Source organism: Leptosomus discolor, chromosome 5, assembly GCF_034619465.1.
Source record: "Leptosomus discolor isolate bLepDis1 chromosome 5, bLepDis1.hap2, whole genome shotgun sequence".
Taxonomy (NCBI): Eukaryota; Metazoa; Chordata; class Aves; order Leptosomiformes; family Leptosomidae; genus Leptosomus; species Leptosomus discolor.
Window position 1 is genome coordinate 21,464,202 of NC_141395.1, and position 20,593 is coordinate 21,484,794.

At 36.8% G+C, this 20,593-nt stretch overlaps 1 protein-coding gene across 1 annotated transcript in view; it reads left to right on the forward strand.

Moving 5' to 3' along the window:
• The first annotated feature begins 3,560 nt into the window (after positions 1–3,560).
• Positions 3,561–20,593, forward strand: part of XIRP2 (xin actin binding repeat containing 2) — a 46,658-nt gene continuing 29,625 nt past the window's right edge. Inside the window, exon 1 of the mRNA XM_086465961.1 lies at positions 3,561–3,899. Coding sequence (XP_086322087.1) covers positions 3,561–3,899 — 339 coding nt within the window. The remainder of the gene's footprint in view (positions 3,900–20,593) is intronic.

Here is a 20,593-nt window from a genome sequence, read left to right on the forward strand (position 1 = left end):
ATTTACTTTTTTGCTAGTGACGGAGTTTAGATATAAGAAACACTTAAGATTTCAAGAATATGATGAAAATACAGCTAGCCATTTTAGCAAAGGAACACAGAGCAGAACTGATAAAGTTGTTCTCAACAGCTCTTAATTACTTGCATGAATATATTCACCTACCAATTGAATAAATAGTCTGCGAACAGTAGGAGAGGGCTTATCTCTTTCATAGTGCAAGAAGAAAAATGCCATTTCAATGATCCTACTGTGAAGACAAATTTATCAACAACTTCAGGTTTAAAAAAAACAAACCTGAAATTTACTGCATAGCTGTAATTCCTGAGTCTACAATATCTACAGGCCTTCCTATAGCTTTTTGCTAAGGAAAATTATACATTTATCAGATTTATTATGTTCAATGAAGAATTATCGTAGGCCTTTTATAAAATCAGTGGGAGAGAGATCCAAAAGATCCTAGAGAAGAAACATTAAAAAAGTAAAACCTACAGTTTGATTGCAGTATTTGAATGCTGTACTATCACTGGCCTTACGAAATAAACATATGCATGCAAAAGGTTTATAGGCAACATTCACAAATAACTCCTTTTGAAGGATATATAGCATTTTAGGTAGTTCCTTCACAAAAATTTCGCCATCAATTTCTGCCAGAATGACAGCTCACTAGCTAACTTAATTTGTTTGGAACTGTAATCTTCCTCGCTCTAACACATCACTTTTGGCCACAGAAGCATACTTGAGTCTACCAAACCAAGGAAAATGAGAAGGCAAAAAAGTAATTTCTTTGTTTTAAATATGTTGACCATTTTTATAGGCTGTTATTTGACTGTTATAAGCAGGGGTTTTGTGCAGTGGGACTGAAAACATGAGCATAACAGACTAAGTTCTGCCTTGCCACAATTCCTACACATGGGCAGGCTCCATTGTCTGCAATGTCAGCAAACTGGGTAGTGCAATAAGTTTATTGTCACTATGAGAGAATAAGTCAAGGTAAGTTTAGGAGAGAAGTGAATCAGCCAGAGGACAAATATAGCCAGATAGCTGAGAGCTAAAAATAGCAGATACAAAAGAGAAGAGAGAAAAAAAAAAAAACCAAAAAACCTTGATAAAAGCAGCAGTATCTGTTCTCCACTTCACTTAAATAAGATAATTTTACAGATGGCCAGTAAAAGTCAAAAGTTATAATCAGCAGATCCAGTACAAAATTATAATAGTGATTTAGGTCAAAGTCCAAATCTGTGCTTTTCTTACTTCCTCTATTTTCTTACCGCATTTTCATGAAAGCTCTACAAAGCTCAGGAAAAAAATTAAAATAACTGACAACTTTAGATATTCAGTATTTATCAAGTATTTTACTTGAAATAAATTCCCATTGGCATCCTACAGTGATTTAAACTACCATGAACAGGTAGGGAAGGAAATTAGAAGATCAGAGACCAGTTTCAGAGACAGCAGTAATAAAATGTGAAAACCTCAAATGGCCTCTATGGCACACCAGATTCTAGTTTGGGTTTTTTGTTGTTGTTTTGGGCTCTGGTTGTTTTTTGTGTTTGGAGGGTTGTTTTTGGTTTGGTTGTTTGTCCTCCCCCCCCCCCCCCAAGTTTGAGAAAGACTTTCATTTCAATATATCTTAAGGAAGTGGCTTAAAGTCAGGTTTAGGCCTGTGTTCAAAGTTACACCTGACACAAATGCAGATGTTACAACGAAATCTCTCTTTCGGAGTGGGGTGGATGGGGAAGCGCAGCACATCACCAACTTTATAAAACTGTTGAATCTCCACACAACTTCACCTCATACAAGCCAATTCATACATGTGAACCAAGAAAATGTATTTGTTTTATCTGTTATCGAGCAGCTATAGGTCCACATTAGACAAGGGTAAAAGAATACCATTCTTAGTTAAATCTATTTCAAGAGCTGCAAAGGAGAAGGAAGTGAACTCCAGACTATTTTCGAATGACAGCATAACACCCACCTTGAAAACCACTGAAACCAACAAAAAGATCCACTAGCAAAACATAGGAGAATGTAGATATTGCATAAGCACACTCACCTGGATTAGGAAAAGCCTGCTCCACAGCCTAAAGTCAATCCTTAGGTTCAGTGTAAATCAGGAGTATTTCTAACACACAGCTATGAGTTAGGTTGAACATTCTTGAGACTGGTGAATTTAACAGCTGTTCTTCATTTTGGGTTAAAAGTCAGACTCACTTAGGATCTTTGATGGAACCAGACAACTTAGAGCAACAGGTACATGCAATAGGGAAAGAAGGGTATTACTCTTTCGCTTGCAGGTAGGGGAGAGCATGGGAGGCAGCTTGCATCAGTCAAGGGGAACTAGCAGGATGTTAGCCATAGTCACAGCCTAATACTGCCAAAAAGCTAAAGGAAAGACAAGTCTTAGGCCAATTTCTGGCTGGAAAGAAGGTGAAAGCTGTAAGCCAAGAAACTCTTTCCTGTTTTGTTCAAGGAAGGTTACACCTTGAGTTTCCTTTTAAAAATATTCTTGAAATGCTTCTAATACCCAGTGCTTCTCCTGTGTTTTTTCCTCTGAAGCAAAATATTACAGACCACACAAATTCTGGCTAAAAATTGACTCAAAAAAAACCCCAAACTCAACTCCTAACAATGCAGATTAAACCTCAATCAAATGTAACCATGTTAAAGGACAGTCAAACACATAAACTCTCTCGCCAAGAAGGGGCTAACAAATTGAGATTTTTTTAGCTAGTAGCTGGGTCTCAGTTATTGTTAACATTTCTTTCTTTTTACTATTTTAAATGTATGTTCTTTCTACTCAAACTCATTTTGAATGAGAGATGAAAACTTACATTTGAGTATCTGCTACAGGGCAGAAAACCTCAGAATTAAAACTCTTGGGAGCTGATTTCAGGAAACGGGTAGCAGATTTCAGCAACTGGTGCAAAATGATAGAATAGCAATTTTCCTTCCCAAGCGTACTGTAAGAAAGATAGAATAAGCCTTTGTGAGAACACAGCCAACTGATCAGAAAGATTTGCTATCAACACTTAGTAATTTACCTGCCAGAAGAGTGTAATTAGGAGCACTGTTCTGGGATGTGTTTCCAGACTATCCAAGTACTCTCACAGCTAATGCAGTAGCCCTTCTGTCTCCTGGCTGCATTAAAATGCTGTGTCTTACTCTACAATACTGACAGCTGTATCAAATATAAAAGAAACCAGCAGTCACCTGCCACAACACCTTTCAGTGCAGCACACACTGATTACCAGGCACTCATTCATTAGCCCTACTTTGTTTGAAATTCTCCCTAATTGTGTGCTTGCTGCTTTTCCACTCATGATAGTCAGTAAGTCTGCTGGCAAGCTTAAGAATAAAATGCCTGAACGCCACCCTTAATTCACTCTTTAATTAACGTATTCCTGCTGTATGGACACAGTGAACCCTTTCACTGACTCTTACTGGATTTGGTCTTACTGTATCTCACTTTTCACTGGGAAGTAGCTTCTCTCCCAGCCAGCAGCCTGTCCCACTACACTCAATGGCTCCCGAGCTGCCCTGTGGTGGCCTCCGCTGGTGCGATGCCGCCTGTCTCTGACTGCAGGTACATGTTGCATTGGCAGGGCACGCTGAAGCTGGCAGACTGGCCGCTGCAGAAGGGCTCCGTGGAGCTCCTGAAGCAGAGATGGGAGTCCACCAATGCTACCAGACCTGGCCCGACGCTCCACTGCTCGCCAGCCCCACGGTCCCTGGTGCCAGATAAGATCAGCTGTAGCAGCGCCATGGAGAAAGTGCCAGCAGACAGCATGAGGGCAGATGTGCTCAATGAGGAGAGCCTAGGTGGCCCTCAGCAGATTGAGCACTTCCCCATCACTGTGGAGCAGCTGCGGACCCACTTCGAGGCCCTGGGTGGCAAGAAGGTAAGTGCTTGGGCCAGGTGGACACCTCAAGGGAATAGGGATGGGCCCCAGGGCGGTTTCCCCAGCCTCACACCACCCCTCCCCTGTGCCCTGCCAGGGATAGGCGGCACCGGCCACAGCTCCTGTGGATATCCTGTGGACAATTTGGATCAGTGTGTTAGCACTAAGTGTTCTATAGCTCTCCTTACTCCATAATGTTATTGGTCTGCATCATTTTAATGGTTGCTGACTGGCACTGTCTGCCAACCTCTCAGGTAAGTTAGTGTGCAATTGTGCTTGGCCAGTGCTTTTTGCAGGGGAAGAAAATAAAGATATGGCCTGAGAGAAGAATTCCCAAATGAAACTACTTACAAACACTTTAAAACTTTCTGAAACAAATGGTTCTTATTTGTAGAAAAGTACTGACTTCATTTCAACTGAGAATCCTGCTGTCACTTCACCCATCAGCTTTCACTGGCATAACATGACAGGCCTGGCCAAATTGCAACCTTTATTTGTCATCAGATTTTTGTCTGTGATTTCTTTGAACTATCTGGGGAGAAGTTAGGCTTTTCTGAAGCTTAAAAAAAATGCTTCAGAGAAGTATAGGATACTGAAAAGGTTATTAGTGATCTTAATTAGGGCAACTTTGTTTGGTTTTGTGGCTAAGTAGTCTTTCACCATGTTTTACCTCTTCAGCATGAAAACTAAAATGTCCCTGCAGGTTTTGTTTGCTGATGGAATGTTTAATATCCTCCACATTGTAATACTTCATTTCTTGTGCAGTTATCAGGTTAAAAAAACCCCACAACATAAATAAAAAATCCCCTTTGAATAGTTTTAACCCCACTTTTCAATCAAAAATATACTAAAATTTGATGTCACAACTCTGTGTTCTACCACCTTCTAACTGCTGCAGGATAACCCTGCCAGTCCATTTAGTCAGTCATTTGGCCATTTAATTTAATGCCCAGAGTGATTTAAACATGGTTTTCTGGTACCAAAACTAGAATAATGCATGCTGATTATGATATAATTCATACGCAAAATTCTGCTATTAAAAGATATTAGAAAGCTTTTTTATGTGAACAGTAAAATAAAAATTCATGTGATTCATGAAAAATCTTTTCATTGGCTTTTGACACATATCACAAGAAGTAGCAGGTACCAATAAAATGAAGGTTAAAACTTTATGGGATTATTGAACACTAAAGACCACATAAAATAGTCATAGACTGCTGCTAAGTGGCATATTCAAACGATTTTAAGCTGGAGACTTTTTGGTTGATCTTAGTCATTTTTAATAATAGCAAAATAAACCTTTTTCCCTATAAAGCAGTACATTCAGTATTGTAGACATGATCATTATTGTTGGAGCAAATTTGTTCTTTTTTAATCTTATTGATACAAAGAGCTCCTTATTGAGTGAGAAATGATAATTTTTTTGATTTAAACAGCATTCTTCATTGAACAGGTTTATTATTTAAACAATAACTACCAAGAAAGTAAAAGAACTCTTTACTCCCAGTCCCAGAACTGTTACACCAATTAAATATTATTTTGCTAGGGTTTCTTAGAAAATTTGCTACTGCCCCACCTGCAAATGCTTTGAATTAACATGCATCTTAGGATCCGACCATTACTACTATTATTGTTTTACTGATACACTTTTAAAAAATTCTTTCCAAGTATATACTTTTTGCTAAGTGTTCCTCCAAGTGAAAATTTATCATTTCTGATAATAAAGGGAAGCAAAGGCTCAGAAAAAGGAGTGGGGGGTGTGAGAAAAAGTGTCAAGAAAGTGTTACGTTCCTCTTATTATTTGTTTGCAAAGAGTGCTGCATGCAGAACGTATTTGAGTACAGCTCTAGTTAAAATTGATTTTTTTCTCCAGCCAGTCAGAAGTGAAAAAAAAGAGGTGTACACTCTACGGAGCATGCCTTGCTAAGCCACTGAAACTCATGCAGGAATTGCAACTGTTAAGATTAGCATCTTGCAAAGAATATTGAAAAGCAGATGATGCTTATAAAGTGGGAAGTGTCAAGGGGTGGAAAAGCATGAGGAACAGGCCCTTTTTTCAGAATTCAAGTGGAAAAGCTTGAACTCTGTTATCCTGTTCAGGTAGCTGTCTTAGGAAATAAGATTTACATGCCTTTGAGGATTTATTTCAACAGCATTGTAAAACATCTTGAGATTTCCAAAATACGATCAATATGAAATGTAGAAAAATGGAATCTGCATTATAGAAGACTTTCACAATTTAAGCATTACTTCAACATTTTCACTTAAAAAGAAAAATTTGAAAGTGGCTGTACAACAAATGTAGGCATTCATTCCAAGGGTTTCTGATGCTGAAGAAGGATGGATGCTTAAACTCAGGTCAAGCACTTGGCAACACAAACCAGAAGCAGGACTGACAGGTTTCAAAAAAATGTGTGAACTCCATAGGCATAGGAGTTCTGCAAAAGGATAGACTATTTCAGTGACATGAAGCTGGAGCTAAACTGACACTGGTGCTAACAATGGCATCAACATCCATGTTCAAGATCTGATGGCACAAATAATATGTAGAAATTACTGGTTCCTCCACTGGTAACAGTGAAAAAGCATGAAAAAAATTAAATCATGTGAGATAAATATGATCCAAAGCAATTGCAGGCTTTGCATGTATAAAGCCTGGACTTCGTATCATATTTTAAATTAATATACTGAAGGTATTTTAAGGTGCATATTAAGCATTTGATGTGTATCTGGTTAATGATATGGATGTTAGAGATGACAAAGGCATTTATTAATATTAATGAAAGTTAAGTATTTTAGTAGTTAAATATTACACCATGAGACAAGATTCTTGTAATGAAAAACAACAATTTGGTATGCCTTCAGAAGACACATTTTGACTATAGTTCTATCAAGTTATCGTTGACACAAGAAAATACTTGTATCACAACATAATGCAAGGCTATGCAAAGGTTTCAGCAAACTGTTTGCTTAAGATTCAGTCTCTTTCAGCCATAGTACATTTCCATGGGCAGGAGGAGTGAAGGATATGGAATGAGCCGATGCATTTGCCTTGCATTTTTTGTAGTGGTTTCACCCAGAAGTGATAGAGAACAAAGTTAGAAATGGCTATATGTAAAGCTAAGTCAAAGCCACAGAAATCACTGTGGAATTTTAAAAATTTAAACAAAATGTCTTTTAAGACTCAGTGCCAGCTAACTATATTACAGTTACCTTATGCATAAATGAATGTGCTCATTAGTCTTGTGCTCAGAAAAAGACTGCCAAGAGTTGTAACCCTGCCTAAATGGACTGTCTCTTGACTAATCAGACTTTCAAGACCAGGGCCCGTCTTATCACATTATTCCATAAGGAAAAAATAGATTTTATTCTAAGAAGGCAAAATACCACTGATTAAAAAAATCTAAAACCTCTCATTCAGGTTGCATTTCCATTGCAGTGCTGTTATTTGTATGTGTAGAAAATCAACAGAGAAAAATCAGGGCAATTAAATAATATTAAATCATGAAGTGACTTCTAAACAATTAGATCAATCATATAAAAAAGCCTCTGCTTGTTCAAAAGACATTATTATAGGCAGCTGAAAATATATTTAGACTTTTGGCATATTTTTCTTCCTGGTGGCTACATGATGAACTATGCCCAATCCTAAGTATTTGAATGGCATTAACACTTCATATTGCAATAAGAAAATACGAAAAAGAGTGAACAGTCATGGACTGAGTTTAATAATTTTAAAGCTAAATCACTTGGTGAAGTCAAATTACTTTTGCCTGAGTTTATCCAAGTAGAACTTGGATGTATTTCCTTCTTAGGTGTATTAATAAAGTTAATTATTATATTGCTGGAGTCTTTTAATGAAAGCCTATATTACCAGGCATCTCCATATCTTTCCATTATTTCAAAATAAACTGATGTCCCATTCTGATAAAATGAAAAGTATTTTCCACTTTCCTATAGGAAAAAAATGTTTCTTAAGAAGTAATAATATATTAAAACATCAATTTACTGTATAGACTTATCACTCCCATGAAACAACTACCTGAGTTTATTAGCACTCAAAAGCATTGGAATGTTAAAGCAACTAAGGCCTGTGTTTGCGGGAAGTGATTATGTGTGTTTTTCTTGAAAGATGTTAAAGCATCCCAACTGAGAAAGTAATTTCATGCTTACCTTTTAGAGAAACCTATTCAAAGAACTCATTAAAACCGTGCATTTAAATAATCTGGTATATGTTCATTAAACTGCGTCCTTTGCAGAAAACATATGAACTGCTGCCAGAAAGTAAATAAAGGGAACAGATGTTTAATGTAAAAGGTTAGATGTCCATTAAAAGTGTTTAAACAAGCAGCATCTTTTTTCCCTCAACACTCCAAGAAACGTTTATATTAATTTAGCAAAGCCATGTAATACAAAAAAGAATGGAAACCCCATAACAACTGTAGGTCAGTTCTGTACCCTGTTAGCACTCGTATCATTTGTATTTTTGTTATGGATGAATGAAAGTGAGTAGTGAGGATTGCATGGGATGGCCAAACAATTACCCTTGCTGAAAAGCTTGATATTGAATGGAGTGCTTTATGGTCAGCCTTCTGGATTTTGGCTTCATCTCTTTCTTGGCTCATTCTTTTTGTGACACAATGCATTCCTCGCCTTAGTTTTTATGAACTTTTTTCTAATGGAAAAAGATTCCACAAGGGAAGGCCACATTGCCTATGGGACTTGAATTGCAGAACAAGTTTTGGTAAAAATCCATGTTCTTTTTTCTCCTTAAAAGAAAACTTTTCTTCTGTGCTTTTACTTTCTCAGTAAATATACTGCCGCTTTACAGGTACCTCACAAATCACCTGAAGAAACAATCCTCATCCCACACTGGTTATTCTTATTAACTCATCTCTGAGCTGGACTGCACTTCCAAAATACATTTTGGGAGATGTATTAAATTTTTGCCTTTCTAGAAATTGGACATGTTAACAGAGTTCTCACTATCTCTACCAAGTTTTATGCCAGGGAAAGCAGCTGTTCTGATGGTGGGAATGGAGCTTTCCAAAGCTCCTTTGCTCACAGACAGTCCCCCAAACTATTGCAGTACAGTGTGTATATATATACAGCACAAGAAAAACATAGACCTACTGGAGCAGGTCCAGAGGAGGGCCACAAAAATGATCAGGGGATTGGAGCTCCTCTGCTGTGAGGACAGCTTGAGAGCTGGGGTTGTTCAGCCTGGAGAAGAGAAGGCTCTGGGGAAACCTTATAGCGGCCTTTCAGCACTTAAAGGGGGCCTGTAAGAAAGATGGCGGCAATCTTTTTAGCAGGGCCTGTTGTGATAGGACAAGGGGTAATGGTTTTAAACCAAAAGAGGGTAGATTTTTTTTTTTTAAGAAGAAATTTTTTTACAGTGAGCGTGGTGAAACACTGGAACAGGCTGCCCAGAGAGGTGGTAGAAGCCCCGTCCCTGGAAACATTCAAGGTCAGGTTGGATGGGGCTCTGAGCAACCTGATCCAGCTAAAGGTGTCCCTGCTTACTGCAGGAGGGTAGGACTAGATGGCCTTTGAAGGTCTCTTCCAGCCCAAACTACTCTGATACACACACACACATATAATAAGGGTCTTCTATAAAGTACTGCTGTTCCTTCCTGTTTCATCAGTGAATTGGCAGTGATTCACAATCCATCCCAGTGTATCACCTGCAGTTCCTCAGTTCTTCTGAGCTATTTTCTCTGTGTTAGTTATACTGCTACACTTTCATTGTATATACACCCAGAAGTAACTGTTTTCTGGAGAGTACACCTGCCTACTCCAAGGTGGATTTTAAATCAGCACAAAGGACTCACACTTGTGGCAACTCAACTTTTCAGACCTTCTCCACCATGTCCCTGTTAACTAGTTTCTCTAGTGGCCCATGCCACTAGTTTCGCTAGTTTCCTAATTATTAAGTAACTAAGCTTAGGACAAATATTTGAACGTTTTCCAAATAACAGGTTGTAATATTTTCCTTTAACAGGCTCTCAAGAACTCTAATTCTTCTGCCCTCAATTCAGCTTTATCATTTCTTCTGCTTTATTTGGAGGGATGTACAGCAGATGAAACAATTTGTAATAGGACCTCACCTTAAAAGGGTAGAATCATCCACTCTTCCTCACCGTGAGACATGTTAGTGTTTGAGTTACGGCAATGAGGAAGCTTGCTAGAAAAAAAAAATAGGACAGATAAGCTGCAAAATTGAAACTTGTGTGTCACCAGTTCCTTAAGAGAAATTAAATTTGCGTTTAATCTCATTTACATATAAAGTACTGTTGAGCAGGCTGCATTTTTGTAAGGAACAGGATGGGATGGACTACAGTCATATGCCCTCAACTAAACTTTCAAAGAAAGTCTCCTTTGTGCTGTGATCTAATAGATACAATTTTTGCTTCACAATGTTCTTGTTGCTTACTGCTTGTTCAGGATCCACAAAGATTCATCATGTATCATGTGCTGCAGATGAGAGTGGCTTATTTTTAAGATCACTTGTCCTCAACAAATTGCAATGATTTCAGGTGTAGGTCTCATTTTTGTCTAATTATTGCCTGGCTCTACTCCCTACGTTCTTTCTGTCCCATTCTCAAAAAGACTTCTTGCCTGTTTTTCTGGCTGTTGTATTTTTTAATTTAAAGAGGCACTTTTCATCAGTTATGATGAGTTGAGTCATTTGTGGAGTACAGTTAACTAAAAGAAAAAATGACTTTGACAGTGCATCAAATGCCACTTCCTAGAATGACTGACGTTCATAGGAAGGCAGTCTAAAAATCTGAAAGTTTTTTCTGGAACAGGGAAGCATTTAAAAAAAAAACCCACAAAGCACATTTTCTCTACAAGATGAAGTAAAAAATTTTTTTAATGCTGTTGAACACAATCATACTTCCATTATTACATGGTAATAAACATCCCTAAAAAGTTGCATATAAACACAACAGTTTAACAGTATTGTAAAAGTCTAGAAAGTGAGAAAGTGCATAGCCAAAAAGTCTTTTTAGTAATACAGGGCTTCTGACAGTTTTTGAGATCTTTTCAGGACTTCCACCCATATCACTGCAGATATGACATTGTTTTGCCTTTAGTTCTTTCAGTAAAGACCAGTGAAGCTAAAAAGAAATACTGTTTCATTTTGTGCAAACTGAACTTCTACAGAGGAGAATCTCATTCATGTCAGAAAAACTGAAAGAATCATCAGGTTGTTTTTTTCTTTCAAAGTGCTAATACTGTAATATAAGGCAATTTGTAGTAGTGGAATAGAAGTGTCTATGTATGTTTCTCTATGCAACATTAAAAATGGCACCAGTGAAAGAACAAAGGTGTTCTTTGGAACAAATGGAAAGAAATGCAAATATGTCTCATTTTGCTTTCTCTCCTTGTTTTTTGGGAGGATTTAGAGGAATGTGATTTTGTTTTTTCTTCACTTTTCACGGTGCACTGTAAGCTGAGGTGGTTACTAGAAGAAATAAGATTTTGAAAGAACCTGACTAACCTCATTTTTTTAAGCTGTTAATTTTATTCTGAACAGATAGGAGATTTGATACTTTTAATACTTCTTTAGGGCCTGATTTAGCAGAAATTACCTTCTTGTAAGTTCAGGATTATAGCAGACTGTACTAGTCTTTGGCTCAAGTCTCCAGAAGACAGAGAAAAGCAAGAGAGCGCTCTGCCTTCCATATGTGGATCCTATCTCTAATCTGACTGTGTGATATTAAGCACACACACCAAGAGAATGGAGAAGTAAGGAAAATGACCCTTGGGGCTTCTTAGGAAAGGCACACACACACAGAAAGTCATGAAAGGATTCTTCTTTAAAGATACAATTGCTTAGAAATGACCCAGAAATTGTGTGTTGTAGAACCATTTTAACCATTTTACAGTCAACATTTTAAAATCTGCAGAGACCAATAAAGTTTGAACCTTTTAACTTGGAGAAGTTGCATGTGATGTCCATTGAGTTTTGTACAGTTTGATCTTGAGGGTAAAGAATTGGGCTTTCTGGGTCATCAAAAGAATTACCTCTTCTCCCTCCAGACATATAAGCCAGTAAATACCTCACTTTACCCAAGTCTATTTTTGTTGTATGGTTTCCAACCTATTAGCCAGCGGCATTAGAGCTTGATAACCTCTGTGGGAAACTGACCATAAAGCCCTTGGAAAGGCACAGATCTTTTCCACGGTCAGTGGCCAGAAAACGACGTTTGGAAAAGTATGTTTCATTTACAACATGTTCTTTAACTTCATCTTCACATTTAGTTTAATTTTAGTTTACAATATTTTATAGACAATACTTATCCTAGGTAACTTCGTGTTAAGTATTTGTCACTTGTGGCAGAAAGCAACAAATCTTAAAACATTTTCACTGTCATTCTGTCTGTTGGTATTTGGAACAATTTACCAGCCTGTATATCTTAATTCTCAAAGCACTAAAGTGATACGGAAAGATGGGAAGTGAATACATCCATTACTAACATGTCTTGGGAAACGGGACTTGAAGGGAAACATAACATGAGTTAAGTTGCTTAGGAAGGACATCAGCTTGTGACAAAGTCTGAGAAGTTCACAGGTCATGGCATGCAGAGGAGAGCAGATCCATAAATTAAACAGGAGTGAAAGAGACCTTACTTGCTGTTGCCAGAGTACAATGTGTAATATGTCAAATGAACAATTTAATGTTAACAGTCAAATAAGCACCTGCACCAAAACATACTCTCAATTAATGACTATTTCAGTAGTCATATGTAAAATAAAATCCCCAATATGTCTATTACTGTTACCTGTCCTCCAATCCATATAATGTTTGTGAGAACAAACTGTTAACTGACAGTATCTAGTAGAAAGAGAAATGGACTCACCATGTTTTCTGAAATTCTTGTCATGAGGTTGAAGTAAACAGGTCCCAAATAACCATATTCAGGAGGCCCATGCTACTGTTCCGAATCTTCAAGAAAGCAGAAAAATTCCTGGATTTTCAAAGAGAAGTACAGCATAGAATACTTTCATCTTTATTTGTCCAAGGCACAGGTAGTACCAGTATATGGGTAGATGCCAGTGTGAGCTGTTACAGTACAGAAGGTACAAATGAACAGCTAAATCGGCTGTCTTAATAGCAGAGATCCTTCTGGGATCCTTTTCAGAAACAAGATCTCTCATGTCTGCTTCTGTGCTCCGTTAGCTCTGTGTCTTCTCCCTTTTGTCAGCTCTTCTTTTTGCTCTGTTGTCTCTCAAAAAAGGTTCTGTAAAGATGGGATCCTTTTTTAGATGTTTGCTGCCTAGATTGAAAGTAATGGCATATCATCTTAAAGCTGAGCAATCTCTGGGCATTTAGCAAATGGGAAAGAAAAATGAAAAGAAGATACCATTACCATGCTTTAACCCCATTTCTTTTTTCTCTCTTATGTGTCATGGTGTGATGGTATGTTTGTTTCAACTGTAAGACTTGATTAATAAGATTGGAATAGTAGATGTTACTCAAGATGAGACAGTTCATGAACTTTGTATACCGAGGAGTGTTCACCCTACACATAGTCTTTCTCTGAAGCTGTTTATATGAAGTTCTGTCACAGATAATAAGCATCATTGCTGGACTATGGGTATGAAAATGGTCTAGCAATACTAGTTTCAAGAATCTCCCTAGTTATGCCCACCATCTCAGAGTCTGCATCATCAACCATAATTTATAGCTCATCTTGAATTCTCTGTAGCTACATCTCTTATATAATACCCTCTTTATACACTTATTGTTAATCTTCCATTGTAGAATATGTTTCATTCTCACATGTTACTCATTTTCAACCACCAGCCTAGTATCTGACCAAAGAAAATGCTATTTCTTAAAAATACAGATGCTGATACTACATAATTTTATTAGCTTTTATAGATAGTAATGTTGTCGGGAAAAAAGTAATTTAAAAACACGCAACGAATATAAGAAAAAAGCCTTTGCTTAAGATAATTATTTGAGACCATATAAGCATTGTATAAAAAAAAAGGCACAGCGTGGTAAATCTTAATTTAGCTCACCAAGAAAAAGTTTACAATGAATTTTAAATTCAGGAGTGCTGCAGACTTCACCAAACGTTCACAGCATGTATCTCTCTGGCAATGTGCAGAGCAAATGACTTAGAAGGTTCACTTGATGTGCCCTGTGTTACTACTGAAAAAATGAAAAATTATGGGCACTTTAACATGTATTGCTTACTGTAGTTTTGGAAGCAGTATCAGAGATTACACCATGTGTTTAAGTTTTTAAAATTAGTATATGTTTAACGGAAATAAACACATTTAAGACTTTAGTATGTGTAAACTAGTTGGAGCTCTTACTAAGGGAGAGATTGTCTTTAGTTAGACTAAGCCTGTGCATTTTTCTTTTTGCTCTTGACTACAACAGAGGGATCTGCCTCAGTTGCTTGAACGACTGAAGGAAAATGCTTCTTCTGTCCTGCTTCTAAAAGTGGTATCAGTGGACTCTGGGAACTAGCATGTTCAGTATTACTGGAAAATTATCAAATCTTAGAAGCCAGGAAATATTTTGGAAGGAAGCAAAGTGGAGGGTCAAGGGAGATTGCTGTATGTGAGAATGTGCAGCTAAAATAGAGTCCCTACTAAGAACTAGAAATATTAGTAATCATTTGCTTCCCCACTCTGCTAGTGCTTTTGTTTCTGCTTTGCTATTTTTGTTTTCTGTTTTTCTGTTACCACAACATACTTCTAAATTTCCATCTATTTAAAATTATTACAAAAATCATGAAATAGAAAATTACTGTGGAAAATGACACAGAAAGAACGTAAATATCTGTAGCAATATTAGGCACAAAATGTTCATGTTAGAAAATACCATATCCAAAATCATTAGTTTGTTTTGCTTAAAGGCAGACACACACTAAGATATTTTAAGAACCTTAAAAGGTTTAAACTGATACACCTCTGAATCTAAGTAAATTTCAGCAAGAGAATATGCAAAGAAAAGCGTATGTTCTCAGTGAATTTACAAGAAAAACAAAAAAACAACCCAAGCCCACCCATGCTCTCATGAAACCCCAAATAAATAACGTTTTTTTTTCCAGTCCCATACCTGCAATTAACAGTAGCACTGATAAAATAACTGTTCTTAAATTGTCACTGTAAGGCTGAAAACACAGAGTTATAAAATTACATCACTAAATATGCATTGTAAGAGGAAAAAAGATAATAAAGAACAAAAGTATAAACTTACTGCTGATGTGGGAATTTAGTATACAGCAGTATTCTTTTTACAATTGCAATGCAAAGAAAGTACTAATTTTATTGTGGAAGCTTTAAATAAAACTTCATTGTGCTAAAGCACAGTAGGGTTATTTACAAAAAGCGGGGTTTTCCTTAATGTTGTGGTAAAACATTTTTACAATTACTTCGGAAATACTATATAACTAGAAAGGACAAGTTATGTTTGATTGAAATGTTTAGTATAAGTATGTAAAAAAATATTAAAAAAGCAAGATGAGATAGCAAAAATTAAACACAGTAGCTTTCCTTTTCTGTTTCAAATCTTAATTTGTGCCTCCTATGTGATAAGATAGCATTTTATGCTGCCACAGGTGATGATGTTGGAAAAAGAACTCTGACATTATTCTTGGTTACTAATCACATTGGATTAGAAAACAGTCTTCATGATTTGAACTAAACCTGAAAACTGTAGCCTGTTAATGCTGGTTACAAAGCTATGCTGCCTGCACCCTCTTCCAGTCTTTTGCTGCTGTTCTTTATAATATATTTCATATTAAACACAGGTGTCTCAGATCTGGACTACTTATTCTCCATGTTTTGCTGGTAATGTCTTGCCAGTGATTTATATAGACTTCTAGTACAAACTCAGTATAAATTCTTTGATTTGTATGTGATTTTATTTCAATTTGCTTTAAAAAGCCATAGTAAGATCTACTTCTACCAAGTTTTTTATTTTGCAGTTTTCATAAATTTCATCTTGATTTAGTTTTTTGGTTTTTTGTTTGTTTGTTTGTGTTTTTTGTTGGTTTTTGGGGTTTTTTTTGTTTTTTGTTTGGTTTTTTTTTGGTTTTTTTGTTGGTTTTTTTTGTTTGTTTTTTTTTTTTTACAAATACTGTAGCTGGCCTACTTTAGGCATTATAACTCAATCACTGGAGTATCACATGCTTGGAAAAAACTCATTAAAACATGTTTGGTCACTGTCAAATTATTAAAGTGTGGCCTCAGTTTCCTTATGTGCTTCTAAAACACAAACCTATTTTTCCTCCAAAAATGCAAGTAGAGATGGACCATTGCACAGTACTGGTTTACAAAGGGGCATTTCTGTAGCTCCTGTATGTCCAATAGTTGTCCAGTTGCTGATTTAGCACAAATATTCATTATCATACTGTGAAAACTGCTGTAACATTTCAAATCAACATAATACAATGAACTGCATATGACTGATATTCCTTCCAGAATATCTGAACAGCTCAATAATTTAATGTATGCCAAATGCTGTTAACAATGAAAATAATTTCCCTTTTTAGCTCAAAGAATTAGCCATTGCTTTTTAAGTATTAAGACCAGGGACCCTGTATCAATTTTGCTATGGTGATAAACAGCAACTCAGTGGGAGTTCTGGCAACTAAGTGTGAAATCCATAGGCATTTCAAGAGAGAATTTAGTACCTCAATGTTTTTTCTAAGCGTAGAGACCCATTCTGAGATGGTATCATGGTTTAACTCTGGCCAGCAATCCAGCCCCACACAGCCACTCGCTCACTCCCCCCTGATGGGATGAGGAAGAGAATCAGAAGAGTAAATGTGAGAAAACTCATGGGCTGAGCTAAAGGCAGTTTAGCAGGTAAAGCAAAAGCCGCACACGCCAGCAAAGCAAAATGAGGAATTCGTTCACAGCTTCCCATCGGCAGGCAGGTGCTCAGCCATCTCCAGGAAAGCAGGGCTCCACCACACATAGCGGTTACTTGGTATGACAAACGCTGTCATTCTGAAAGTGTCCCCCACTACTTCTACCCCCAGGCTTCATATGCCGAGCATGACATCATATGGTATGGAATATCCCTTTTGTCACTTGGGGTCAGCTGTCCCAGCTGTGTCCCCTCCCAGCTCCTTGTGCATCCCCAGCCTATTTGCTGGTGCAGAGGTGTGAGAAGCAGAAAAGGCCTTGACTCAGTGTAAGCACTGCTCAGCAGTAAGGAAAACATCTCTGCATTATCAACACTGTTTTCAGCACAAATCCAAAACATAACCCCATACTAGCTACTATGAAGAAAGTTAACTATCCCAGCCAAAACCAGCACAGATGGCAATTCTGCAAATAAATCTTTTTCCTCAGGTTGACAACTAGCTCTTTTCAGGGCCTCTGTTCTCTTATACAGCAGTTATTCTATACCCTTCGTCCCAAAGAAAATACTGTCTTATTTTAAAACTGTCTGTAACAGCTGAAAAGGGTAAGCATCTCTGGAGTTGGTCTGGGGATAAAATGAATGAGGTTCCAGGCAGCCATAGGGGTTTTTTTTAATGCCTCTTGAGAAATTCTGTCTTAGTGAAGTGGTGCATTGCATAATATCAACCAAGAATCGTGGCTTTCTCTCAACAGTTTACTTACTGGCTTCACAGAGTTTATGCAGCAAGTGTTATTAACACCCCTCTGTAATAGTCACAAATAGTCACAAACAATAGTTTGTCATTCATCTTAATAATGCCATCAGCATTCCAGCAGATGGTAGACATGATTCCATGCACTCCCTGCTTCTAAATTGCACCAGAATGGATTTCCATCATATTTTTAATTACAAATGAGAAATGTATCAGACACAGGCTTGTCTCATGTTGTCACTTCCAAAGGCTTTTTCCAGGCAGGCCAGGATTATGTTGCTTTATCTTTTATTTTTTTATATTTCACTGAGAATGAGTGATTCACAGGAGATACTATCAGCTTATTCAGCACTGGAACTAACCTCAAATAATTCCTGTGTACTCTCCAGTGAAACAGTCTCTTGTTTTGAATTGGAATTTGAGATAATTGCTTTTTGTAGGCAATAGTAAATGTCAGGAGCCAGTCTAGCACAGCACTTAGATATTAAGTATAACTTGAACTGCTATTGAGAACAATTACTTGAGTAGCAACCCTCAAGTATTTAAAGTTACAATCACAATAAAATACCTTGATGGATTAAGATTTTATGTGATTATGTTTAAAACAACAGATTTGACGGCTGAACACTTATCCTGCTGCTCACTTGTGTCCTACCTCATCATCCATTTATGGATTTATTAGTTTCCTTTCAGCTTATGCTTCTACCCTTTCTCTTTGGGCCTATTCCTTCTACCCCTCTTTGTCATTTCTTATACATGAGTTTTTAGTGGAGACCATAAATAAAATGAAAGTTAGATGGTAGCTAACTTTCCTTTAGGTAGCACATGTAACAAAAGTAGTTAAGACATGACAGAATGAGGATGAGAGTTTTCTGAATACACTTAAAGGTATCCTTTAAAAAAAAAGATTAAATACTTTAAACATTAATAGTAACTTTTGACAATCTATTTAATATACTGATTGCAAATTCCTCTTCCAATCCAAGGTGGTTCAATGTATGCAGAAAAGGCAGTAGCAATTTGGTAAACAGTTTTCCTCTATTTAAAACTTTATGTGTTCTGGCTTACTGACTTTTAGATTAGTGCCGGACCAGATAGCAAGTGGAAAATCCACTATCTAAATGAAGCATAGTCACTCAGTAGGCCACTGAAATTGGAATCTTTATAGTTGGCATTTCTAAATGTAATGACTGCATATTCCTTGAAATTTGGTGCTCCAGTGCTTTATTCTTTTCATCATGTCTAGAGTATGAGATCAGAACACAAAAATAGATTCTTAGGTCACCTTCTTCTGAGAAGCCTATTCAAAAATAGAATATCAGAGCCAGTACATAAAACTGAAGTAATTATATGGTAGAAAGTTACTTAAATATAGACATAATTCAACAAATTATGTCCAACAAAAAATGGAATAAATGCTGTTAAACAGGGTGCTCCACACAACAGTGCATTCTCTCCCAATGGAATGCTTGCCTCCACCAAGAACACACGTATACTTACAAAAGCTTGACATGAACTGAACCCTGCATTAATCAGAAAGAATAAAATTCTTCTTTTAGTTTTCATTTGGCAACTTTTGCAAGAGTTGCATATATTAGCCTCTAATTAAGCACCTCTTGGCACTACCTCCGTGCTTTTTCAATAAGTGGCATTTATGTTAATTCTATCCTTATTAAGCGGATGTCTTTTTGCCATTCACTGTCATTAGGTTATCTGGGTAGATACCTGAATAAAACAGTATGCAGATTAAATTTATCCCTATTAAAAGGTATTTATGGTAACTGTAACACCTTCTAATAACTTTTTCACAGTACGAAATATAATTTTCTGAGAATAAATCTGCGCTCTAGCACTTCAGCTGAAGAAATAGTGTAAGAAAATCATCCTTCATAAGCCCCACTAAGACAAGGATGCTGTTTGCAAAATGGGGCTAGGGCAGCTGGAGACTGTCATGTGGGGGGCACTGTGACAGTGAAAGGGAGGAACAGAAGAGAATGCACATGAACATAGAATTTCTTTAGAGTAAAAAGTTCTGCACAGCACTAAGCATGCAGTTCCTCTGTCCCAGACCATCATCACTGCATATCAGAACGGCACCATCCTCACAGAGACCTTTAAACAGATAATTCACCTATATAGGGATTCACCATATCAGGTATTTAATGAATATGGATTACTGTGGAACACTGTGGTAAAAGCTAAAACTAGCTATGAAAATAAGGAGAACTTAGAAACAACTAAAAGAGAATTAATGTATACAAAATTATAGATCCACTCAGTGTAAGTATATTTTGTGGACAAATATATTAGCAGTCCCCCAAGATATCTGTGTAATTATAGAGGAAAATATAGTTACTCTTTTTTGGGTACATTATTACAGGCAGCGGTACGCAGAAATCAAAAGACAGATTAACAAAGAGATTTGGAACAACAAACACCAGTCTCAGACTACTTGTCTGAGAAGCTGATATGAAGCTACACTAAATTGCATTCAGTCACCTATAACAAAATGCTTCACGAGACCACAACGACAAATTAATATCATGGCATAAAACTGAAAAGAGTATTCCTAGAATTCATAATTGACACTATTTACTGAAATCTCCAAACTACAAAAATACCTAACCAAAAACCCGCTGCAGTCTTGAGAAATGGGACTACTGTTTACTACAAACTAAAACCTGAGATTTAGACCAGTTTGCAGGTGGAAAAATCAAACACTAAAGAGAGTGGTAATACTTTATGCCTAAGCAATTTGTAAATATTATCCCAGATTTCCAGTTTTGACCTGTATGCTTTTCTGAACACAGGAAAATAAGTTAAATCAAGTTAACTTCTGCCATAAGAGACAGATTTCTGAGATGTTGGCCACAATAAAGTTTACATGAAAATCTCTTCAGTACGGCCAATATCCTGTGACTGATATTAAAAATTGTCAAAAAAAATACATTATTTTTTTAAAATAATTGCTATTAAAATAAATGTCTGAAATACTAACTTATATACATTTTATAGGTAACAGGATTGCTACTGCAGAGATGAACATTTGAAATATTATAGAAATATGTTACAAGTTAATTGATAAGAGTTAAGAAA